This window comes from Heteronotia binoei, chromosome 19, assembly GCF_032191835.1.
Source record: "Heteronotia binoei isolate CCM8104 ecotype False Entrance Well chromosome 19, APGP_CSIRO_Hbin_v1, whole genome shotgun sequence".
NCBI lineage: Eukaryota > Metazoa > Chordata > Lepidosauria > Squamata > Gekkonidae > Heteronotia > Heteronotia binoei.
Genome location: NC_083241.1, coordinates 5,755,510 through 5,780,626, shown reverse-complemented (window position 1 = coordinate 5,780,626; position 25,117 = coordinate 5,755,510). Strand labels below are relative to the sequence as shown.

Below are 25,117 nucleotides of genomic sequence, written 5' to 3'. Positions count from 1 at the left end.
AACCTCTATCAGGTCACCCCGCAGTCGACGTTTCTCCAAGCTAAAGAGCCCCAAGCGTTTTAACCTTTCTTCATAGGGAAAGCGTTCCAAACCTTTAATCATTCTAGTTTGGAACAAATGCCTTCTCCAATGAGACAAATGCCTTCTCCAACACAGCAACTGGGGCGGTAGGGGGTTTGAGAGCCACACAAATATGTGTGAAAGAACCACATGTGGCTCCCGAGTCAGTTTGGCCACCCCTGGTGTTGATGGACAAAAGCAGCTCTCTGTGTTCATGGGTACACTCTATGTTCTGTGCTGTTCCCACTTGAAGGATTACAAAGCAAACAGCAGCTAGGAAGGGCTCCAACTGTCCTGTTCTGCTCTCAGCATTCTTAGGGGAAAATGGGAATATCTGGACTTGGCATATTTTGTCTTGTTTATCTGTCCTTGTGATTCTTATCTTGTCTCTTCAGGGTCTTTCACCTCTGCTGCCTGGTTATAGAATAACCGCGGCCGCTCTTTTTCCCCCACATAAAAATCAAGTTAAGAGGTTTTCTTTCTGTGTTTAAGTAATAATAAAACAAATCCTTTTAGCAGTCGATAGAGCTTTGAAGACAGGCAATAAATTTCTATGAGGGGTAATAAATTTCAGTTTTGAAATGTGATTTTTTAAAAAATGTATTTTTTTTTGTGTCTGTGTGCACACTTGGAGTTCATATTGACCTCTAGTGCTTGACCCCTACTGGGGTCCTGGAGGATTTTAGGAGAGGTTGCTAAATAAAGCCCGCCCCGTCCTCTCGACTGGATATTTCAAGGACTGTCTCCCATCCAAGTACTAACCAGAGTCGACCCTGATTGGCTTCCAAGATCTGATGAGAATCGGCTTGCCTGGGCTATCCAAGGTCAGGGCTAGTTTTGCAACATGATTGCATAGATCCGGGGTGTCAAACATGTGGCCTGGGGGCCAAATCAGGCTCCCAGAGAGCTCCTTTCAGGTCTCTGAGCAACTGGCTATCATCTGCTTCCTTCTCCCTCTCTTGCTTTCTTCTGCATCACAACTTGCTTTGCCAGGCTTGCTCAATCGCACAGGAGCTACAAAGCAAAGCTTCTCCCTTGGAGAGGAAGTGGGGGGGAGGAAAGCTAGCTTTGCCAGGCTCTCTCAATCGCACAGCAGAGCTACTGAGCCAAGCCTCTCTTCCCTTTGCTGAGGTTCAACAAACCAGTAAGATGGACTAGGCTGAGTGTGTGTGCTTGTCTGTGTCCTTTATAAAATTTATATCTCGCCTACCAGGCATTGCATTTTATGACACACATAGCCTGGACCGACATGGTCAAGATCCGGCCCTCATAACAAATGAGTTCGACATACCTGGATCATGCCAGCTTTCGTCACCATCTTGAACAGCAGGTTGGAATACATGGGATGGCACTAGGGTTGCCAATCCCCAGGTGGAGGCAGGGGATCTCCCGGTTTGAAGGCCCTCCCCCCACTTCAGGGTCATCAGAAAGCGGGGGAGGGGGAGGGAAATGTCTTCTGGGCACTCCATTATTCCCTATGAAGACCAATTCCCATAGGGTATAATGGAAAATTGATCCGTGGGTATCCGGGACTCTGGGAAGGCTATTTTTTGAGGTAGATGCACCACAATTTCAGTATAGCATCCAGTGCCTCTCCCCAAAATACCCATCAAGTTTCAAAAAGATTGGATCAGGGGGTCCAATTCCATGAGCCCTCAAAGAAGGTGCCCCTATCCTTTATTATTTCCAATGGAAGGCATTTAAAAGGTGTGCGGTCCCTTTAAATGTGATGGCCAGAACTCCCTTTGGAGTTCAATTATGCTTGTCACAACCTTGCTCCTGGATCCACCCAATGTCTCCTGGCTCCACCCCCAAAGTCCCCAGATATTTCTTGAGTTGGACTTGGCAACCCTAGATGGCACAGTGTTGTTTTCAATTTTTTTCTGTGTGAGAGGAAGGAGAGAGTGCTAGAGCATCTGCTTGGCAGGCAGAAGGTCCCGGGTTCATTCCCCCAGCATTTCCAGTTTAAAGGGCCAGGTGATGCAAAGGACCTCTGCTTGAGACCCCAGAGAGCTGCTGCTAGTCTGAGTAGACGAGAGTGGCCTTGTTTGGCCAGTGGTCAGTCGAAGGCACTGCCAACTTCATGAGTGTTCATGTGAGTGGTGAAGGCAGCTGTAGAATCTGTTCCACACTGAGCTCATGTGTGGGATGTCCCCATGCAGTATAATATTTATACGAGACCATCAGACCTCACACTTGGTTGGCTGGGATTGCCAAGTCCAATTCAAGAAATATCTGGGGACTTTTGGGGGGGTGGAGCCAGGAGGCATTGGGGGTGAAGCCAGGAGCAAGGGTGTGACAAGCATAATTGGACTCCAAAGGGAGTTCTGGCCATCACGTTGAAAGGGACTGCACACCTTTTAAATGCCTTCCCTCCATTGAAAATAATGAAGGATTGGGGCACCTTCTTTGGAGGTTGATAGAATTGGACCCCTTGGTTCAATCCTTTTGAAACTTGGAGGGTATTTTGGGGAGAGGCACTGGATACTATGCTGTAAATGTGGTGCCTCTACCTCAAAAACCAGCCCCCTCCCCAAGCCCCACATATCAATTCTCCATTATACCCTATGGGAATCGGTCTCCATAGTGAATAATGGAGTGCTCAACAGACATTCCCCCTGCCCAGTTTCTGATGAGCCTGAAGCGGGGGGAGGGCCTCCAAACCGGGGGATCCCCTGCCCCCACCTGGGGATTGGCAACCCTATGGATGGCCCAGAATAGCCCAACCTTGTCAGATCTTGGAAGCTAAGAAAGCTTAGGCCTCGTTAGTACTTGGATGGGAGACCAGAAACACAGGGTCAGTGATGGCAAACCATCTCAGTTCATCTCTTGCTTCGAAAATCCTATTGAATCAACCTAAGTCACTGGCAACTTGGTAGCACTTCCCACCACAAGACAGTTTGGAGAGACGGTCCACAGCTCTGGAGTTGGGTGTCACCAAACAAGATGGTGGCTCAGTGGTAGAGCATCTGCTTGGTAAACAGAAGGTCCCAGGTTCAGTCCCCGGCATCTCCAACTAAAAAAGGGTCCAGGCAGATAGGCATAAAAAACCTCAGCTTGAGACCCTGGAGAGCCACTGCCAGTCTGAGTAGACAAGACTGACTTTGATGGACCAAGAGTCTGATTCAGTATAAGGCAGCTTCATATGTTCATATGAATTATGGTTGTCAACTCTTGTGTTGGCAAATTCCTGGACATCTGGGGGTGGGGGGGAGTGGATCTTCAAAAAGGCATTATGTAGGGTTGCCCAGGTCTGTGTTGGGAAACACCTGGAGGCTTTAGGGGTGGTTTGTCTGGATTTTGTGCTTATTGGGAATAAAGTGGGATGCAAATGTTTAAATCAGTGGTGGCCAAACTTGTTAAATGTAAGAGCCACACAGAATAAATGTCAGATGTTTGAGAGCCGCAAGACATGGCCATCAGATGTTTGAGAGCTTCAAGTCTGGGAGGGAGGGAGGGAGGGAGGAAGGAAGGAAGGAAGGAAGGAAGGAAGGAAGGAAGGAAGGAAGGAAGGAAGGAAGGAAGGAAGGAAGGAAGGAAGGAAGGAAGGAAGGAAGATGATAGATAGATAGATGATGATGATAGATAGATAGATAGGGGGGAGGGAGGGAGGGAGGGAGGGAGAGAGCCACATAGAATAAATGTCAGATGTTTGAGAGCCGCAAGACATGGCCATCAGATGTTTGAGAGCTTCAAGTCTGGGAGGGAGGGAGGGAGGGAGGGAGGGAGGGAGGAAGGAAGGAAGGAAGGAAGGAAGGAAGGAAGGAAGGAAGGAAGGAAGGAAGGAAGGAAGGAAGGAAGGAAGGAAGGAAGGAAGGAAGGAAGGAAGGAAGGAAGGAAGATGATAGATAGATAGATGATAGATAGATAGATAGATAGATAGATAGATAGATAGATAGATAGATAGATAGATAGATAGATAGATAGATAGGGGGGAGGGAGGGAGGGAGAGAGCCACATAGAATAAATGTCAGATGTTTGAGAGCCACAAGACATGGCCATCAGATGTTTGAGAGCTTCTAGTCTGGGAGGAAGGAAGGAAGGAAGGAAGGAAGGAAGGAAGGAAGGAAGGAAGGAAGGAAGGAAGGAAGGAAGGAAGGAAGGAAGGAAGGAAGGAAGGAAGGAAGGAAGGAAGGGAGGGAAATAGATGGCGGGAGAGAGATGGAAAGAAAGCAACTTTAACTTTAAATGCATTCTCTAAGCTGCCAACCGGCTTGACTAGATTATTTCAAGAAACAAATTCCTTCTCCAAGCCACACAATATGCATAAAGGAGCTACAGTTTGGCCATCCCTGGTTTTGGCCAGGCCGAGATTCAACAGGTGACGCTTCCTCGGAGCGAAGGAAACTTTCCCCGCTGAATTCCAGGAGGAGGGCCGGTTGCCATAGCTACAGCCGCTCTTCCGTTGCTACGGCCCCTTGGCAACCGCCTCCCAGCTATCCCAGAAGGCCCCGCGGCGACTCTGACGTCGCGGGCCGTTTGCGTCACGAGGGCGACGGCCTGGGTTCCCGGAAGCGGCGAGCGAAGGCCGTCGGTGGGGCCGATGAGGGGCCGCCTCTTGCGGGCCTGGCGGGGCGGGTGGAACCGCGGGCGGGGCCGGGCGACGGTGGCCGCCGGCGAGGCCCAGAGGCGGGAGAAGCCCCCCTGGAGGGTCCTCTTCTTCGGCACCGACAGCTTCGCGGCCGAGACCCTCCGAGCGCTCCGGGCTGCCCGGTGGGTTGCCAATCCCCAGGCGGGGGCAGGGGATCTCCCGGTTTGGAGGCCCTTCTCCTTCTCCAGGGTCATCAGAAAGCGGGAGGGGAATGTCTGCTGGGCACTCCGTTATTCCCTATGGAGACCCGATTCCCATAGGGTATAATGGAGAATTGATCTGGGGGTGGCTGTTTTTTGAGGTAGAGGCGCCAAATTTTCAGTGCAGCATCCCATGCCTCTCCTCAAAGCACCCTCCCTTTCAAAAAGATTGCACCAGGGGGTCCGCTGCTATGAGCCCCCAAAGAAGGTGCTCCTATCCTTCATTATTTCCAATGGAGGGAAGGCATTTAAAAGATGGGCAGTTCTTTTAAATGGGATGCCCAGAACTGTCCTTGGAGTTCAGTTATGCTTGTCGTAACCTTGCTTCTGGCTCTGCCCCAGATATTTCTTGAATTGGACTTGTCAACTCTATCACTCAGTGGGAGAGGAGACTGGGGTGGAATTGGGACCCCCGGGGTCAGAGGTCAACGTGAAACTGGGCTGGGTTTGGAGAGGTGGGTGCAAATGGGGAGGGGGAGATAAAGGGTGACAAGGGAGCCAAATTAGTCTGGCTGTTTGTGTTTTTGCCTCTGGGGGCTCAGCGTCTGGGGGCACCACATTTTAAGGAGGATCTAGACAAGCTGGAACGGGTCCAGAGGAGGGAGATAAAGGGGTCTGGAAATCAAGTCTTATGAGGAAAGGGTGAAGGAGCTGGGGATGTTTAGCCTGGAGAGGAGGCAACTGAGAGGTGATAAGATCACCATCTTCAAGTACTTGAAGGGCTGTCATATAGGGGATGGTGTGGAATTATTTTCTATGACTCCGGAAGGTAGGACCAGAACCAATGGGTTGAAATTAAATCAAAAGAGTTTCCGGCTCAACATTAGGAAGAACTTCCTGACCGTTAGAGCGATTCCTCAGTGGAACAGGCTTCCTCAGGAGGTGGTGGGCTCTCCTTCCTTGGAGGTTTTTAAACAGAGGCTAGATGGCCATCTGACAGCAAAGAAGATCCTGTGAATTTAGGGAGAAGCATTTGTGAGCTTCCTGCATTGTACACGGGGTTGGACTAGATGACCCTAGAGATCCCTTCCAACTCTATAATTCTAAGTGGTCCTCAAGCACCAGTGAACAGAGTCTGTCTAGGATTCTGCGAGAACCAGCTTCAGATTTTGCTAAGCGACGTTGGAGCAGCTATGCACTGTCAGCTTGGCCTACCTCACAGGGCTGTTGTGAGAATGGAACAGAGGAGAGCAGAATGATGTTTTAAACTGAGGAAGAAAGTGGGATATAAGTAGATAAATGCATGCAAATGCTTCATGCGGCTTGTATGCCTGAGAGGTGCCCCTGTGATCTCTTTTGCACCACTGGAGTGTTTTAGGAGTCAAAGGGCTGTATCTCAGTGGTTGAGCATCTGCCTTGTATACTGAGGGTCCCAAGTTCAGTGTCTGGAAGGCCCAGTTTTTTAAAAATGAGATAGATAATGGTATTGAAGGCATCTGGAGAGTCACTTCCAAAGAGACAAAGCCAGGAATCCTTTTGCATATTAGGCCACACCCCCTAATGTAGCAAATCCTCCAAGAGCTTACAGTAGGCCCTGTAAGAAGAGCCCTATAAGCTCCAGGAGGATTGGCTACATCAGAGGGTGTGGCCTAATATGCAAAGGAGTTCCTGCTACAAAAAAAAATCCCTGAACAAGGCTGGCTGTGGAGTGTTTGTAGTATACAATACAAAGGGACAGTCTTTTTCTTCTCTCTGATATTTACTTGTGTTGAGTCTCATGCAGTGGAACCCCTGCTGGCTTCTGTTAAGAGTTTGTTGGCTTCATGAACTCCCTTTTCCTGAAACCACTTGCTCCTATCCCTACATCTCCTTGCTAATAAATAAATATTGTTTCGAACATGCTCATCTCCGTTGTGTGAACCTGTGATCAGGATCCCAATTCCTGACTTGCAAACGAAAGGGGATGTCTCTCTGACCTCGGTAGGCTGAATGTAGCTTTCCCATCCTTCGTACCATTTGAAAGCTACAAAGTGGCTTTTCTACTGTGCCCTGAAATATCTTTCTTGCTTATACACTATGCAGTGCTTCCTTTGTTCTTGTTTCTGAACAGTTTGGGGGGAACTTAAAAGCTTCCTTCCTGCTTTTCTGATTTAGGTTGACCCTTATAAAAATGCATTATGCAGCCATTGGGGGAATTCTTTAAATGACTATGTAATCTATTCTTTAAATGGCCATGTAACGTGGTCTGGGGCAGTGATGCTCTGTATTCTGGGTGCTTGGGGGGGGGGGCACAGTGGGAGGGCTTCTAGTGTCCTGGCCCCACTGACGGACCTCCTGATGGCACGTGGTTTTTTTGGCCCCTGTGTGACACAGAGTGTTAGATTGGATGGGCCATTGGCCTGATCCAACATGGCTTCTCTTATGTTCTTATGTCTGGGGCAGTGATGCTCTGTATTCTTGGTGCCTGGGGGGGGCAACAATGGGAGGGCTTCTAGTGTCCTGGCCCCACTGATGGACCTCCTGATGGCAGCTGGTTTTTTGGCCACTGTGACACAGAGTGTTGGACTGGATGGGCCATTGGCCTGATCCAACATGGCTTCTCTTATGTCTGGGGCAGTGATGCTCTGCATTCTTGGTGCCTGGGGGGCAACAATGGGAGGGCTTCTAGTGTCCTGGCCCCACTGATGGACCTCCTGATGGCAGCTGGTTTTTTGGCCACTGTGACACAGAGTGTTGGACTGGATGGGCCACTGGCCTGATGCAACATGGCTTCTCTTATATTCTTACGTTCTTAATCTATTGTATGTGACAGAATCGCGTGAACTGTATTTATTTTGATATATATACGCTGTACTTCCTCCCAGTGGAACCCAGAGCATCTTAAAAGCAAGAACATGACTTTTCACCATGTCATTCTCCCCTCCTACACATGCAGCCAGCCTGACCTAGGGTCAGTCGCAGTTGTTTCGGAGCTCTCTCAACCCACCTGGGTGTCTGTTGTAGGGAGAGGAAGGGAAGGAGACTGTAAGATGCTCTGAGACTCCGTGTGAAGGGCGGGGTATGAATCCAATCTCCTGCTCCTCCAGTAGTAGCAGAGGGACAGATAAGTGCTGGAAGAGAGAGACCATTGTAGTATATGCAGCAGAGGAATTGGAGAGGCCCAGGCAGTGGTGAGGGTATTGGAGTGATGGCAGCTAGGGAGGGTCGTCAGGCCCTTCCTCAGGAATCCATTTTATCTTTTCCTGTTGCAGAGAGCCAGGACTGGATCCGCTTGTCGATCGCCTGGAGGTGGTGACCTTACCGTCTCAGCTGCCGAAGGGCCATTCTGTCAAGAACTACGCGGAGCAGTTTCAGCTCCCCGTCCACCTCTGGCCAGATATCGGGCATTGCGAGCACTTTGACGTGGGCGTGGTGGCATCGTTTGGGCGACTGCTGAGCGAGGACCTCATCCTGAAATTCCCCTAGTAAGGCTGGGACTCTGACAAACGCTAATCTCTATACTAGCTTATTATACCGATGGGGAGGAAATAAGACAACATTGTGTACCCCTGAAGCCGTTGGGGAGATGATGAGAAAGGTGATGTCTAATCAAGCCTAATCCCATCAGTAAAGGTAGGCAAGGCTTGGGTACCTGAAGCAGAGTTTTGTCAGACTGGCAAGTTTATACACGATAGCCCAGAATCACTATGAAGCATTGGCTGAGGATATACAATCCCAGTGCACAACACTTGGGGCTCTTTAGCTTGGAGAAACGTCGACTGCGGGGTGACCTGTTAGAGGTTTACAAGATAATGCATGGGATGGGGAAAGTAGAGAAAGAAGCACTTTTCTCCCTTTCTCACAATACAAGAACTCGTGGGCATTCAATGAAATTGCTGAGCAGTCGAGTTAGAACGGATAAAAGGAAGTACTTCTTCACCCAAAGGGTGATTAACATGTGGAATTCACTGCCACAGGATGTGGCGGCGGCTACAAGCATAGCCAGCTTCAGGTTTACAAGATAATGCATGGGATGGAGAAAGTAGAGAAAGAAGTCCTTTTCTCCCTTTCTCACAATAGAAGAACTTATGGGCATTCAATGAAATTGCTGAGCAGTCGGGTTAGAACGGAGAAAAGGAAGTACTTCTTCACCCAAAGAGTGGAATTCGCTGCCACAGGAGGTGGTGGTGGCTACGAGCATAGACAGCTTCAAGAGGGGATTGGATAAAAATATGGAGCAGAGTTCCATCCGTGGCTATTAGCCACAGCATATTATTAGAACTGTCTGGGGCAGTAATGCTCTGTATTCTTGGTGCTTGTACGGGGTGGTAAAGTGGAAGGGCTTCTAGCCCCACTTGTGAGCCTCCTGATGGCACTTGGGTTTTTTTTTTGGCCACTGTGACACAGAGTGTTGGACTGGGTGGGCCATTGGCCTGATCCAACATGGCTTCTCTTATATTCTTATGTTGTTGTCACTTCAGATCTAAAATTCAGCTGGTTTTCTGCTCTGACTTCCAAGGCAAAGGATAGAGCAGGGATGGCCAAACTGAGGTTCGGGAGCCACACGTGGCTCTTTCATGCATATTGTGTGGCACGCAAAGCCCCCACCGCCCCATCGGCCAGTTTGGAGAAGGCAGTTGTCTCTTTATATCACTTTGCCAAGCAGCTGGCAAACTTGGGGAATGCATTTAAAGTTGCTTTCTTTCCTCCTCTCCCCATCTATTTTCCTTCCTTCCTCTGACGTTCAGGTCTTGTGGCTCAAACATCTGACATTTATTCTGTGTGGCTCTTACGTTAAGCAAGTTTAGCCACCCCTGGAATAGAGGGGTTTTCACAAGAGAGATGGCAAAGCTGTGCTGGAGCTTTTTGGTCTGGCGTTCAGGAGTCAGCCCTCTTGGAGGTCCGGCAGCTGTTGCCACGCCCACCCTGGTCAGGAAACCTGTGCCTGTGCTGCTAAGTGTAAGGTGATGGAGCCAGACACATATGTAGGAAACAGCAAGTCTTGAGTTAAATAAATAACGTTAAGTTTTTTGACTGAAGGAATGTTTCTGCATGCTTCTGGAAATCTTTGGTTGCTTAAAAAGGGATTAGGGGATGAAAGTGCAAGAAACAATTAGGATGGTAAAGTTTACTGTATTTCAGAACTCCAAGGAAATTAGAAATTGGGAAATAGACTTGTGTCCCATAAGGTGTTATCTTAAAAAACCATTGATGGGTATATAATATTCTGAGGATTTGATTGTATTGTGAAATGTAGATTATATGTAGTTATAGCATTGAAGATATATATATATAAAATTAATTGAACAAAATGGAGACAATTGAGTGCTTTAGCAGTTGTTTTAAAAGCACATGGACCCTAAATCACTTGTTCCAAATGGTGATGTTCTAAAGTCACTTAAAAACATCTCATTTCCTGCTTCTGCATTCTTCCTCTATTCTCTTCAGTTCTTTTGTTTCTTCACTTCCCACTTTTGCGGGGGGGGGGGTGTTAGTGGTGGAATTAATACTCTAATATTTATTTCTTAAACCTTTTGTTTTGGCATTTATACAGAATGTTAAGGTGGTGTTTTGGGTTTTTGGGGTTTTTTTTGGTAATTCTCAAATGGTTAATACCCATTTGTGTATGTTACAGAAATACTGGTCCCATTCTAATTTCCAAAATGTTCTGATTTAGTGGTGTGCTGAACGTCCATCCCAGCTGCCTTCCGCGGTGGCGTGGCCCTGCACCAATAATCCACACAGTGCTTCACGGCGATACCGTTACCGGGGTGACAATTATGCAGATTAGGCCTAAAAGGTATGTTTCTGCATGCGCTGGGCAGGGCATATCTCCAGGATGGAAAACCACCGCCTTCCCAAGATTGCCCTGTATAGCGAACTTTCCACCGGCCATCGAAATAGAGGGGCACCAAAGAAGAGGTACAAGGACTCCTTGAAGAAATCCCTTGGTACCTGTTGCATTAACCATCACCGGTGGTCTGACCTAGCCTCAGATCGCAAAGCATGGAGGCACACCATCCACCAGGCTGTCTCTTCCTTTGAGAACGCACGCATAGCTGGTCTTGAGGACAAAAGGAGATTGAGGAAGAATCGTACTGCTACAGCACCAACCCCAAATCAGACTTTTCCCTGCAGCCGCTGTGGCCGGACCTGCCTGTCCCGCATTGGTCTTGTCAGCCACCAGCGAGCCTGCAGCAGACGTGGACTACTGCACCCTTCTTAAATCTTCGTTCGCGAAGCCAAGCCGAGAGAGAGAGAGAGAGACAGAACCTCTTATCATCGTTAGTCTGTTCTCCCTAGTGCTTCAAATCGCATTGTGCTTTGTTGGTTGCGTTAAGCTTTGTTAAAGCTTGGCGTGCGTCCAGAGGTGTGCCTGCATTTTTAGAAAGCCGCAGCTGTCTTTTAGAAATGACATCCTAAGGAGCCGTGAGCGATCGCAAGACAGTTCTGCCCTTTAACAACTGCCAGGAGTGCGGGTCAGGGACACAAAAGCGGGTCATGAATTTCTCCTTGGTGGGGTGCAGGCCCAAGAAAGTAGTGGAGGGTGAGCCCATTGAGGTAAATTTGGGTTTGAATGAAGAAGATGATGATATTGGATTGATATCCCACCCTTCACTCTGAATCGCAGGGTGGACTGGATGGGCCATTGGCCTGATCCAACATGGCTTCTCTTATGTTCTTCTGTGACACAGAATGTTGGACTGGATGGGCCACTGGCCTGATCCAACAGGGCTTCTCTTATGTTTGGGACAGTGATGCTCTGTATTCTTGGTGCTTGGGGGGCCCATCCAGTCCAACCCTCTGTGTCACATAAGAACAGAAGAAAAGCCATGTTGGATCAGGCCAATGGCCCATCCAGTCCAACACTCTGTGTCACATAAGAACATAAGAGAAGCCATGTTGGATCAGGCTAGTGGCCCCTCCAGTCCAACCCTCTGTGTCACATAAGAACATAAGAGAAGCCATGTTGGATCAGGCCAGTGGCCCCTCCAGTCCAACACTCTGTGTCACATAAGAACATAAGAGAAGCCATGTTGGATCAGGCCAATGGCCCATCCAGTCCAACCCTCTGTGTCACATAAGAACAGAAGAGAAGCCATGTTGGATCAGGCCAGTGGCCCCTCCAGTCCAACCCTCTGTGTCACATAAGAACAGAAGAGAAGCCATGTTGGATCAGGCCAGTGGCCCCTCCAGTCCAACACTCTGTGTCACATAAGAACATAAGAGAAGCCATGTTGGATCAGGCCAATGGCCCATCCAGTCCAACCCTCTGTGTCACATAAGAACAGAAGAGAAGCCATGTTGGATCAGGCCAGTGGCCCCTCCAGTCCAACCCTCTGTGTCACATAAGAACAGAAGAGAAGCCATGTTGGATCAGGCCAGTGGCCCCTCCAGTCCAACACTCTGTGTCACATAAGAACATAAGAGAAGCCATGTTGGATCAGGTCAGTGGCCCATCCAGTCCAACATTCTGTGTCATAGAAGAACATAAGAGAAGCCATGTTGGATCAGGCCAATGGCCCATCCAGTCCAACATTCTGTGTCACAGAAGAACATAAGAGAAGCTCTGTTGGATCAGGCCAATGTCCCATCCAGTCCAACATTCTGTGTCACAGAAGAACATAAAAGAAGCCATGTTGGATCAGGCCAGTGGCCCATCCAGTCCAACATTCTGTGTCACAGAAGAACATAAGAGAAGCCATGTTGAATCAGGCCAATGGCCCATCCAGTCCAACACTTCCTGTCACACAGTGGCCAAAAAAACAGGTGCCATCAAGAGGTCCACCAGTGGGGTCAGGACACTAGAAGCCCTCCCACTGTGCCCCCCCCCCAGGCACCAAGAATACAGAGCATCACTTGCCCCAGACAGGGAGTTCCAATAATACCTTGTGGCTAATAGCCACTGATGGACGTCTGCTCCATATGTTTATCCAATAAAATCCACACTCCCTACGACGTCCACCAGCTTGCTTGTTTTGTTTCAGTTTTGAGAATCTCTTGTCACGCTGTATCTGGATCCTGAACAAACAAAAGAGTTTAATTCTCTTGTGTTTTGTTTCGAGGTTCGATGTAGGTCCCATTATCAAACAGGAACGCTTTGCCGTACCGGCCTGCTGCTCAGCGAAAGAACTGGAGTCGCTGTTGTCTAAACTGGGTGCAAAAATGGTGAGTTGTTCCCCCCCCCCCTTTTTTTTCCTCGGTGATTCCAGAATTTTATTTGCTGGGAGGACCATCCCAGGGTACTTACATGTCTGTGAGCTGAGAGCCAGAAGCCCCCACATGCGTAGTTGCTGGCTGTTCAAGCTGGAATGGGTCCAGAGGAAGACGATGAAGATGGTGAGGGGTCTGGAGACCAAGTCCTATGAGGAAAGGTTGAGGGAGCTGGGGATGTTTAGCCTGGAGAGGAGGCAGCTAAGATGTGATATGATCACCATCTTCAAGTACTTGAAGGGCTGTCATATAGAGGAGGACGTGGAATTGTTTTCTGTGGCCCCAGATGGTAGGAGCAGAACCAATGGGTTGAAATTAAATCAAAAGAATTTCCAGTTCAATGTTTGGAAGAACTTCCTGACCGTTAGAGCGATTCCTCAGTGGAACAGGCTACCTTGGGAGGTGGTGGACTTCCCTTCCTTGGAGGTTTTTTAAACAGAGGCTAGATGGCCATGTGACAGCAATGAGGATCCTGTGAATTTAAGGGGAGGTATTTGTGAGTTTCCTGCATTGTGCAGGGGGTTGGGCTAGATGACTCTGGAAATCCCTTCCAACTTTATGATTCTATGATCAAAATACATAAATGCGGGGGGAGGGGGGCGTTATTGCTGAATCTTAGACTTCCTTATTTATCTTCTCACAGCTCATTGCAGTCCTTCAGGATTTACCCGAATGCTTACAGAATAAGAAAGAACAACCAAAGGAAGGAGTGACGCTGGGTATGTACTGATTGTCCCATGTTTAATGTTTGGTAAAATTGGTTGATTCGTAGCAGAAGAAAGCAGCAAGAGTCCAGTAGCACCTTAAAGACTGGGAAAAAAATGTAGTGGAGAGGAGCTTTTGCGAGTCACTGCTCACTTCTTCAGCAGTCTTTTCACGGAAGCTCCTCCCCTGCCACAATTTTTTTCAGTCATTAAGGCAGGGGTGTCAAACATGCGGGCCAGGGGCCAAATCAGGCCCTCAGAGGGCTCCTATCAGGCCCATGAGCAACTCACTGTTGTCTGCTTCCTTCTCCCTCTCGCTTCCTTCTGCATCACAGCTCCCTTTGCCAGGCATGCTCAATAACACAGAAGCTACAGAACAAAGCCCCTACTTTGGGGAGGAAGTGGGGGAAGGAGAGCTAGCTTTGCCAGGCTCTCTCAATCACACAGCAGAGCTACTGAGCCAAGCCTCCCTGCCTTCTGTTGGCTGAGGCTCAGCAAGCCAGGGAGGTGGATTTGGCTGAGTGTTTGTGTCCTATATAAAGTTTATATCTCCCCTACCAGGCATTACATTTTATGACAAACTTGGCTTGGCCCTCATAAGAAATGAGTTTGACACCCCTGCTTTGAGGTGCTATTGGACTCTGGCTCTTTTCTGCTGCTGCGGACAGACTAACACGGGGCTGCCCATCTTCGTTGATTTATGGTTTTATACAGTTTCACTGGTTAATTCTTATATGCTTTCATATTATTTCAATGGTTAATTTCTCCAGAATCAAGTCTGCCATTTTCCATCTGTGACCACTTCCTCTCCCCATGCTCTGGAAGTTCAGCCGCTGATTATACTAATGAATCCCACACGAACACACACAAATCTAATTTCTGCTCAATCAGACTGCCAGTCCATTTATGTCAGTATTGTCTACTCAAGACAATACTCAGGACGGTGTAAGAGCCCCGTAGCGTAGAGTGTTAAAGCTACAGTACTGCAGTCCTAAGCTCTGCTCACGACCTGAGTTTGATCCCCGGTGGAAGCTGGGTTTTCAGGTAGCCGGCTCAAGGTTGACTCAGCTTTCCATCCTTCCGAGGTCGGTTAAATGAGCACCCAGCTTGCTGGGGGGGGGAAATGTAGATGGCTGGGGAAGGCAATGGCAAACCCCCCATAAAAAGTCTGCCGTGAAAACGTTGTAAAAGCAGCATCACCCTAGAGTCAGAAACAACTGGTGCTTGCACAGGGGACCTTTCCTTTCCTGTCTACTCAAACTGGCAGCAGTTCTCTAGGAAAAGGGTCTCAGACATGCGGCCCGAGGGCCGGATCAGGCTCCCAGAGGACTCCTATCAGGCCTGTGAACAACTCACTGTCATCTGCTTCTTCTTTCTCTCTTGCTTCCTTCTGTGTCCCAGCTTGCTTTGCCAGGCTTGCTCAATCGCACAGGAGCTGCAGAGCAAAGCTTCTGTTTTCTCCATTGGCTGACTAGCACATGAAGCAACTTATGTACAAAAGCTCACAATGCCCAGCCACTTCATGTTTTCCCCTGGGTCTTAGGCTCAAAGCGTTGACCGTGAGATTTCTGCAATTAATGTCAATAAATCAAAAGTAGGTTTGCAGCTTACAGACACACACCTGAACAACACCTGAACAGCATCCTCAGGATTGCTACCGCACAGACATCGTCTCCAGATTTTAATGCAGTAATTCAGAGCAAGAGATACCAGTTATCAGAGACTGTTAAATAAACACAATGTTGCAGGACTGCTAACCTTTTAAGCATCTTTTATTTTCAGTTTTAAACCTTTAATTCTTTGTGTGTGTCCTTTATAAAGTTTGTATCTCTGCTTCTTGGCACTACATTTTATGACGCACACGGCCTGGCCCAACAAGGTCTCAGTTATGTCAGGTCCAGCCCTCATAACCAACACCTCTGCTCTAGGGTCTCAGATGGAGGTCTTCCACATCTCCTGCTACCTGATCCTTTCTTAACTGGAGATTTCATTTTTCATTCCATTTCATTTTATTTAGTTCATATCCCGCCCTTCCCACCAAAGAGGCGCAGGGCTGTCCCTCACAGCACAAAAGTTCTAACATAGGATTAAGTTTTAAAATACATAAGTTTATAACATTTAAACAATAAACCAGTAGAAACAGTAAAACAAAGCCATTTACCAAGATACCATACTACAGCCCTTCTATTTGAAATTTTCAAGTACCGATCAGTTGTATGCCAACCGGAAGAGGACTGTCTTACAGGGCCTGCGGAACTGCCCAAGGTCCCGCAGGGCGCTCGCCTCTTCCGGTAGCTGGTTCCACCAGCAAGGGGCTGTGATTGAAAAGGCCCTGTCTCTGGTCGACATAAGTCGGGCCTCCTTTGGCCCAGGGATTTCAAGCAGGTTTTGAGAACTCTCATCTCAGCACTCTCTGGGGAACATGGGGGGAGAGACGGTCCCTAAGGTAGGCAGGTCCTAGGCCATATAGGGCTTTAAAGGTAATAACCAGCACAGATGCCAGGGATTCAGCCTGGGACCTTCCGCACACCAAAACAGATGCTCTATCACTGAGCCATGACCCCTCCCTGATCACCTTAGGGGTTGTGGTGGGCGGGGGAGGAAGGCATTGAGAGAATCCCTTGATTCTGTAACGTCTTTTCCCTGCGATGCATTTTAGTGAACGAATACTGTGACATGATTGTTTTGAGCGATAGGCTCAGTTTAAATCAGAGCTAGCAGGTAATGCTAAAGATGCAGGCTCCAAGCTGCGATGGGCTGATGTCCTTTGACTTTTATTTTGAAAGCTCCGAAAGTCACTGTCTCGATGAGCTACGTCCAGTGGGAAGAACAAACCTCGGAGCAAGTCCTACGGATGCATCGTGCCCTGGGAGCCATGGTGAGGCCAGCCTGGCAAAGATGTGCAGGAGTTATTAAGAGCTTGTTAAAAAAATCCATTCAAAAAATGAACTAGATTTATGCTTATATAGGAACCCAATAGCCTAGGCCGGGGTGGCCAAACTTGCTAAACATAAGAGCCACACAGAAGAAACATCAGATGTTTGAAACCTGCAAGACAGGAAGGGAGAAGAAGAAGATATTGGATTTATATCCCGCCCTCCACTCCAAAGAGTCTCAGAGCGGCTCACGATCGCCTTTACCTTCCTCCCCCACAACAGACACCCTGTGAGGTGGGTGGGGCTGGAGAGGCCTCTCACAGCAGCTGCCCATTCAAGGACAACCTCTGCCACAGCTATGGCTGACCCAAGGCCATGCCAGCAGGTGCAAGTGGAGGAGTGGGGAATCCAACCCAGTTCTCCCAAATAAGAGAGCTCTGGCTGACCCAAGGCCATTTCAGCAGCTGCAAGTGGAGGAGTGGGGACTCAAACCCGGTTCTCCCAGATAAGAGAGCTCTGGCTTACCCAAGGCCATTCCAGCAGCTACAAGTGGAGGAGTGGGGACTCAAACCCAGTTCTCCCAGATAAAAGAGCTCTGGCTGACCCAAGCCCGTTCCAGCAGCTGCAGGTGGAGGAGTGGGGAATCAAACCCAGTTCTCCCAGATAAGAGAGCTCTGGCTGACCCAAGGCCATTCCAGCAGCTGCAGGTGGAGGAGTGGGGAATCAAACCCAGTTCTCCCAGATAAGAGAGCTCTGGCTGACCCAAGGCCATTTCAGCAGCTGCAAGTGGAGGAGTGGGGACTCAAACCCGGTTCTCCCAGATAAGAGAGCTCTGGCTTACCCAAGGCCATTCCAGCAGCTACAAGTGGAGGAGTGGGGACTCAAACCCAGTTCTCCCAGATAAAAGAGCTCTGGCTGACCCAAGCCCGTTCCAGCAGCTGCAGGTGGAGGAGTGGGGAATCAAACCCAGTTCTCCCAGATAAGAGAGCTCTGGCTGACCCAAGGCCATTCCAGTAGCTGCAAGTGGAGGAGTGGGGAATCAAACCCGGTTCTCCCAGATAAGAGAGCTCTGGCTGACCCAAGGCCATTCCAGCAGCTGCAAGTGGAGGAGGGGGGATTCCAACCCGGTTCTCCCAGATAAGAGAGCTCTGGCTGACCCAAGCCCGTTCCAGCAGCTGCAGGTGGAGGAGTGGGGAATCAAACCCGGTTCTCCCAGATAAGAGCCCGCACACTTAACCACTACACCAAACTGGCTCTGGAGGAAGGGAAGGAGGAAGGAAAGCAAATAGATGGGGGAGGGAGGAAGAGGAGCCACACAATGTGTGTGAAGGAGCCACGTGTGGCTCCCCAACCACTGTTTGGCCATTCCTGGCTTAGGCTAACCTGATCTCATGAGAGCTTGAATGCTAAGCATGGTCATTTGAGCATGGACTCGGGGAATAGTTGCAAAATCTGGATTAGTTTAGCAGATACGAGACTGAACTTCAGTTCCCTCGATAATTTATCCCTCGCTGTGTTGTGGGGGAGGGGCCATGGCTCAGCGGTATAGCATCTGCTCGGCATGCAGAACGTCTCCGGTTCAGACCCTGGAGAATCGCTGCCAATCAAGGTAGGCAGCATCAACTTTGACAGATGGATGGTCTGACTGAGAGAGTCAGGCAGCTTCATGTGTAGAGCCAGTTTGGTGTAGTGGTGAAGCGTGCGGACTCTTATCTGGGAGAACCAAGTTTGATTCCCCACTCCCCCACTTGCAGCTGCTGGAATGGCCTTGGGTCAGCCATAGCTCTCTTATCTGGGAGAACCGGGTTTGATCCCCCACTCCCCCACTTGCAGCTGCTGGAATGGCCTTGGGTCAGCCAGAGCTCTCTTATCTGGGAGAACCAGGTATGATTTGAGTTGTCCTTGAAAGGGCAGCTGCTGTGAGAGCCCTCTCAGCCCCACCTATCTCACAGGGTGTCTATTGTGGGGAAGGAGGATAAAGGAGATTGTGAGCCGCTCTGAGATTCGGAGTGGAGGGTGGGATATAGATCCAATGTAATAATCATCATCTCCTCCTCTTCCTCCCTCCTCTTCCTCCTCCTTTGGGACTATGCATGATGCACACACATGCCACTGAGAGCCAGTTTGGTGTAGTGGTTAAGTGTGTAGATTCTTACCTGGGAGAACTGGGGTTGATTCCCCCACTCCTCCACTTGCACCTGCTGGAATGGCCTTGGGTCAGCCATAGCTCTCGCAGGAGTTGTCCTTGAAAGGGCATGTGTGAGAGCTCTCTCAGCCCCACCTATCTCACAGGGTGTCTGATGCGGGGGTGGGGGCGGGGAAGAAGGTAAAGAAGATTGTGACTGCTCTGAGATTCAGAGTATAGGGTGGGATATAAATCCAATATCATCATCTTCCATGTTCTCGTTTTCAGATGCCCCTGCAGACCCTCTGGATGGACACCGTTATCAAGTTGCTGGATTTGGTGGAAGTGGACGCTGGCCTTCTCGGTATTTTATTTATTTATTTGCCTTGGATTTATATCTCGCCCTTTTCCACAAGCAAACTCAGGGCAGCTAACAATCAACATCAAAAACGTTACGATACTAAAATCACTAAAATTATTAAAATACAAACATTCAAGGATAAAAACAGGCGGGTTCAAAACATTCTTCAGCAGGCAATTCAAGTTCACATTAGTTCTTTAAAATTTATAGCTGCATTCGTCGGCGGTCCTTACGATGTGAACAGTTTCTGATAGTTGGCGTTACTCAGTCATACCAAACCTTGAATGGCATAACAATTGCAAATAAAAATAAACAGAATATAAAAATTTAAACATTGGCGAGAGCCAATTTGGTGTAGTGGATAAATGCACAGACTCTTATCTGGGAGAACCAGGTTTGATTCCTCACTCCTCCACTTGCAGCTGCTGGAATGGCCTTGGGTCAGCCATAGCTCTCTTATCTGGGAGAACCGGGTTGGATTCCCCACTCCTCCACTTGCAGCTGCTGGAATGGCCTTGGGTCAGCCATAGCTCTCTTATCTGGGAGAACAGGGTTTGATTCCCCACTTCTCCACTTGCAGCTGCTGGAATGGGCTTGGGTCAGCCAGAGCTCTCTTATCTAGGAGAACCGGGTTTGATTCCCCACTCCTCCACTTGCAGCTGCTGGAATGGCCTTGAGTTAGCCAGAGCTCTGTTATCTGGGAGAACCGGGTTTGATTCCCCACTCCTCCACTTGCAGCTGCTGGAATGGCCTTGGGTCAGCCAGAGCTCTCTTATCTGGGAGAACCGGGTTTGATTCCCCCCTCCTCCACTTGCAGCTGCTGGAATGGCCTTGGGTCAGCCAGAGCTCTCTTATCTGGGAGAACCGGGTTTGATTCCCCCCTCCTCCACTTGCAGCTGCTGGAATGGCCTTGGGTCAGCCAGAGGTCTCTTATCTGGGAGAACTGGGTTTGATTCCCCCCTCCTCCACTTGCAGCTGCTGGAATGGCCTTGGGTCAGCCAGAGCTCTCTTATCTGGGAGAACCGGGTTTGATTCCCCACTCCTCCGCTTGCACCTGCTGGAATGGCCTTGGGTCAGCCAGAGCTCTCTTATCTTGGAGAACCTTGTTTGATTCCCCCCTCCTCCACTTGCAGCTGCTGGAATGGCCTTGGGTCAGCCAGAGCTCTCTTGTCTGGGAGAACTGGGTTTGATTCCCCACTCCTCCACTTGCAGCTGCTGGAATGGCCTTGGGTCAGCCAGAGCTCTTTTATCTGGGAGAACCAGGTGTGATTCCCCCCTCCTCCACTTGCAGCTGCTGCATAGGCCTTGGTGATGCCCTGTTTTACCCAGTATGCCACAGTGGCTTTTGATGCGTTTCTATTTCCAAGGGCACCACTTTCAGTTCAAGGCCTTACCATTTGGTAATGGTGATGGTGACCCTGGTGATGGTGACCCTGGTCGCAGCCCTGCATCAGGAGGGGGATGCACATGTATCCGTATTTAGACGACGGCCTGCTATGGGCAGAGAGCCCCGAGGCAGCCATGCGCGACACGCAGAGCGAAGGCACAAGCTGAGAACTCTTGCAGATACAACCAAAAGGGACCTGGCCTGGTAGATGCGTTGAGAGAACTCAAGCAAAGGGATTTGCTTCCTACAACCTCTGCAGATAGTTGTTACAACGGATGCCAGCAAGAGAGGATGGGGGGCCCACTGCGATCACCGGGTAGCTCAAGCCAGGTGGTCCCCAAAGGAGTCAATGCACAGTATCAACCGGCTGGAGCTGAGAGCAGTCAGACTAGCTCTGGTGGCCTTCAGACAGAGGTTGCGCAGTCAACATGTCCTAGTGCGCACCGACAGCATGACAACCAAGGCGCACATGGATCGACAAGGGGGCACCAGATCGATGGCACTGTTCCGGGAGGCTCCAATGTTGCTATCCTAGGCAGAGAAAAATGTGACGAGCCTAAAGGCGGAACATCTCAAAGGACTCTCCGACAATCAGGCTTGGCAGAGAGGACCTGGACCCAGGGAAATGGGCCCTGAACAGAGAGGTCTTCAAGCTGACGGAGACGGACGGCTCCATTCAGACAGACAGGTGCCTTATTTGTCTCCCACTGCGCCCCAAATCTGGGCAAGAAGGCATCAAAAGCCACTGTGGCTTGCTGGGTAAAACAGTGCATCACCAAGGCCTATGAAGTACAAGGACTGCTGGCACCAGGCTGCATCACTGCACACTCAATGAGATCAGCATCAGCAACCTTCTCCACACGAGCCACAGTAAAGGAAATATGCAGAGCAGCTACATGGGCTTCATTCTCCACCTTCGTCAGGCACTACGGAATGGACCAAGCTACATCAGCAGCGGCAGCCTTTGGCAGAAAAGTACTGCAACAGGTGCTTGAGGCTTAAGAGGAAGATAACCCACCCTGAGGAAGAAGCTTGGGTACAGCTAACCAATCCATGGATGACTTCCCCCCCCCACACACACTGAAGGAGAACAAAGCATTGGACCTGCCTGAAGGTTCTTTCTCTTCAGTGGGGGAGAAGTCATCCACATCCCACCCAACGCAAACAAACCTTGAAGGCTACCAATGGGACAAGAGAAAGAGAATAACTGATTGACAAGAAAACAAAAACAAGGGGTGGATATTTTTTTTTTAATTTTAAATCAATTTTATTATTAAATAGATATAATACAATACAAGCAAACAACCTAAACATCAAACCATAACGATAATTACAACTTTTGCCATTCTGCCATGTTTACAGCATATTAATAAGAATCTTAATAATATACAAAATTTACATCTTTCTCTGGTAACTTACATAAAGCACTTTGGTGATTTTGAATAAATTCGAAGAAAGGGAACCATTTTTCAATAAAATTATTTTTGTTCCCCATTTCTTTGTCTTCTGATTGTTGCAGATTGCTTGCAATTTTGTCCAAGCTCATAATACCAGTAAACTACCAGTAAACTCGCCAGCGATTATAGCACAAAAAGTATTAATGTTTTTAGAATTTTAAAGGATTTTAATTAACTGTAATTAATTGTTATTTATTATACAATGTATATATTGAGTTTTTGTTGTTAGCCGCTCTGAGCCGCTTCAGTCGGGGAGAGCGGGATACAAATAAAATGTGACTGACTGACTGACTGAATATGCCAGATTTTTAAAAACCATTGCCTTTTAGATGGCATAGAATTTGAATTCCACTGTTGGGCTATTAAAATTTTTGCAGCCAATAATAGCAATGAAGTAATTTCTGCTTTATGTTTTGGCGCTCCTTCAGTTTTCCAAAAGTTTAGCAAGACCGATTCAGGAGAGGACGGGATCTTATGTTTTATAATTTGTTCCATTGTTGGTAGAATTAGTTTCCAAAAGTTTAAAATTAAAGGACAATTCCACCAGCGGATATTTTTTAAAAAAAAACAACACCAAATCAAAGGAAGCGAACAAGAAAGGCAATACTCCAAAGATAAAATAGTAAAGTAAAGAGTGCACAGCAAAGACCATATATGACAGAGCTTGGGCATTACTGGAGAGGGTCAGCCCAGGCCACTCCTATAGCAGCCACACAATAAAGAATTTTGCATAGCCCTATCCGAGCGAGTAGAGGCGTGACCTAACCAATCCATGGATGACTTCTCCCCCACTGAAGAGAAAGAACCTTCAGGTAGCTCCAGTGCTTCGTTCTTTCTCCCCCTCCTCCATCCCATGCATAATCTTGTAAACCTCTATCATGTCATCCCTCAGTCGACATTTCTCTAGGCTAAAGAGCCCCAAGCAATTTAACCTTTCTTCCTAGGGAAAGTGTTCCAACCCTTTAATCATTCTAGTTGCCCTTTTCTGGACTTTTCCCAAAGCTATAATATCCTTTTTGAGGTGCGGCAACCAGAATTGTACACATTAGTGCCTTAGAGCCCCTGAAAATCTTGCTGGTCTCTAGAGGTTCTACTGGATTCGAATCTAGCCACAGTTTTTCATCTGGGATGACTTCGGGTGGCTAAATGAGAGGCTGGTGGGAACAACTTTTGCCTGTTACAGAAAAGCAATGTGTAGAATACCTATATTTTGCATTCAGGTAGGTTAGCGACTGAACCTGGATCAAGCCCTGGATCGGTGATCTATCATAAGCAGTCGCAGACACTGATGGTCCGTTGCAAGGTAGGTTTGGGGAGTCTGTTTTCTCTTTGCCTTCACTGTTCCAGTTTTTACTGAGAGCGCTTAAGGAAATGACCGGGATTGAACTTGTTTATTTGCGCAGGTTCTGCTGTCTGTAAAGAGAGCCAAATTGTTGCACACTCCCTCCAAGCGTTAGTATCCCTGTATGCCCACCTCCAGGGGTGGAATTCCAGCAGGAGCTCCTTTGCACATTAGGCCATACACCCCTGATGTAGCCAATCCTCCAGGAGCTTACAGGACACTTTTTTGTACACTCTTGGGGGATTGGCTACATCAGGGGGTATGGCGTAATATGCAGAGGAGCTCCTGCTAGAATTCCACCCCTGCCCACCTCCTGGTTTCTGAGATTTTCTCAGGCATGTCTCTCTCTGCAAGCCAAGCTGGAAACTGTGGCTTAAAGGCAGAATTAAAGGGGCATGTGCACCATGCTCAAACAGGGCTTTTTTTGAGCAGGAACGCAGTTGCAGCTGGCTTGGTGTCAGGGGGTGTGTGGCCTAATATGCAAATGAGTTCCTGCTGGGCTTTTTTCTACAAAAGAGCCCTGTGGAAAACAATGGTGATGTCAGAGGTGTGTGGCCTAATGTGCAAATGAGTTCCTGCTGGGCTTTTTCTACAAAAGAGCCCTGTGGAAAACAATGGTGATGTCAGAGGTGTGTGGCCTAACGTGCAAATGAGTTCCTGCTGGGCATTTTCCTACCCAAAAAGCTCTGCTGCTAACTTTGCTGGATGTGCCCCTGTCCTATTTCCCCTTCCAGGAAGGCTGGGTCGGCGTCAAAGCCCTCGTTCTGAAGAAGAAGCTGACGGCCGCCGACTTTTACAACGGCTACCTGCATCCGTGGTTTCAGCAGGATTCCAAGATGCCTTCGGGGGAGTGCAGGTTCCAAACGCTGAAGCCGCCCGCGGCGAAAAAGAGTCCCGAAGGCACAGGGCTCCACGCGCACAACAGGCACCGCTGACGGGGCAAAGGCTTCCTGGCTGGAGGACTCGGACGATTGTTCAGTCTGGCAAGACGGGACTCTGGGATTTTCCCCGTTGGGCCTGCACCTGAAATACAGTGCTGGTGAATCACTGCATAGCCATCCAACACACTCGACAACTATAATAGGGGAAGGGTGGAAGAAGCACCGGAGGTGTGCACGATTGCTCTGGGTCTGCTTTCGGAGTTCAGGCTAGCCGAGAGCCCCGGGGGATGAATTCTGGGGTGCTTGGAAATTGACCGTTTTCTCAGCTTCCCACGGTGGGTTTTCTAGCAGCCCAATCCTGAAGAAACTGTGTGTTCTGTTGCATTAAAAGTGCAGAACTGCAAAGTTACTAATGCAGCAGTTGCACCCGTACGGTATTACTGAGCAATAAATTATTTTTGTACATACCTTTCTCTGAAGTGTTCTTCTTGCGGTTCCTAAAGGAAGGCGTAGACTCCTTGTGGCCCATGAAGGGTTGGGTCCCCTCTAAATTCTGTGTATGGAAACACAGCTCTCTGCCTCTTTCACCCCCCCACCCCCGCCCAAGTCAGTATTGTCTACTCAGACCGGCAGTGGCCCCCAGGGTCTCAAGCAGAGGTCTTTCTCATTGCCTCCTGCCTGGTCCTTTTAACTGGAGAATCCAGGGCTTGAACTTGGGACTTCTTGCATGCAAAGCAAATGATCTACCACTGAGCCACTGCCCCTCCCTGATTGCAGAAAGACACCCCTCAGCCCCATAAAGGGGCAGCACATCTTGTTTAGGTGTATAATCAATTTCTTCCTGTCTGTTTGCATAAAAGCTTTCAATTTCTTCCTCTGCAGTACCTCTAGCTGGGGTGTAAACTTGTAAACGATGATTAGATTTATAGGCTTTCCGTGACTGATATTATTCAGTCAGAATTCATATTGTAGCCCCTGATTTGTTGTGCTACATCTTGCC

General features: G+C 48.7%; 1 protein-coding gene across 1 annotated transcript; it reads left to right on the top strand.

Moving 5' to 3' along the window:
- Nucleotides 1-4,521: 4,521 nt before the first annotated feature.
- MTFMT (mitochondrial methionyl-tRNA formyltransferase) lies at nucleotides 4,522-24,584 on the top strand. The gene is made up of 9 exons (XM_060260178.1): nucleotides 4,522-4,773; nucleotides 8,043-8,255; nucleotides 10,448-10,570; nucleotides 12,837-12,939; nucleotides 13,628-13,703; nucleotides 16,475-16,566; nucleotides 18,978-19,053; nucleotides 23,115-23,197; nucleotides 23,971-24,584. The coding sequence occupies exons 1-9, from the start codon at nucleotides 4,604-4,606 to the stop codon at nucleotides 24,169-24,171; spliced, it is 1,137 nt and encodes a 378-aa protein (XP_060116161.1). The 5' UTR covers nucleotides 4,522-4,603; the 3' UTR covers nucleotides 24,172-24,584.
- Nucleotides 24,585-25,117: the final 533 nt, after the last annotated feature.

Coding starts and splice junctions, on each gene's coding strand:
- MTFMT (XM_060260178.1), top strand. CDS start 4,604: ATGAGGGGCCGCCTCTTGCGGGCCTGGCGGGGCGGGTGGAACCGCGGG. Junction 8,256..10,447: donor CTCATCCTGAAATTCCCCTA/GTAAGGCTGGGA, acceptor GTTCTGATTTAG/TGGTGTGCTGAACGTCCATC. Junction 23,198..23,970: donor CACTGATGGTCCGTTGCAAG/GTAGGTTTGGGG, acceptor TTCCCCTTCCAG/GAAGGCTGGGTCGGCGTCAA.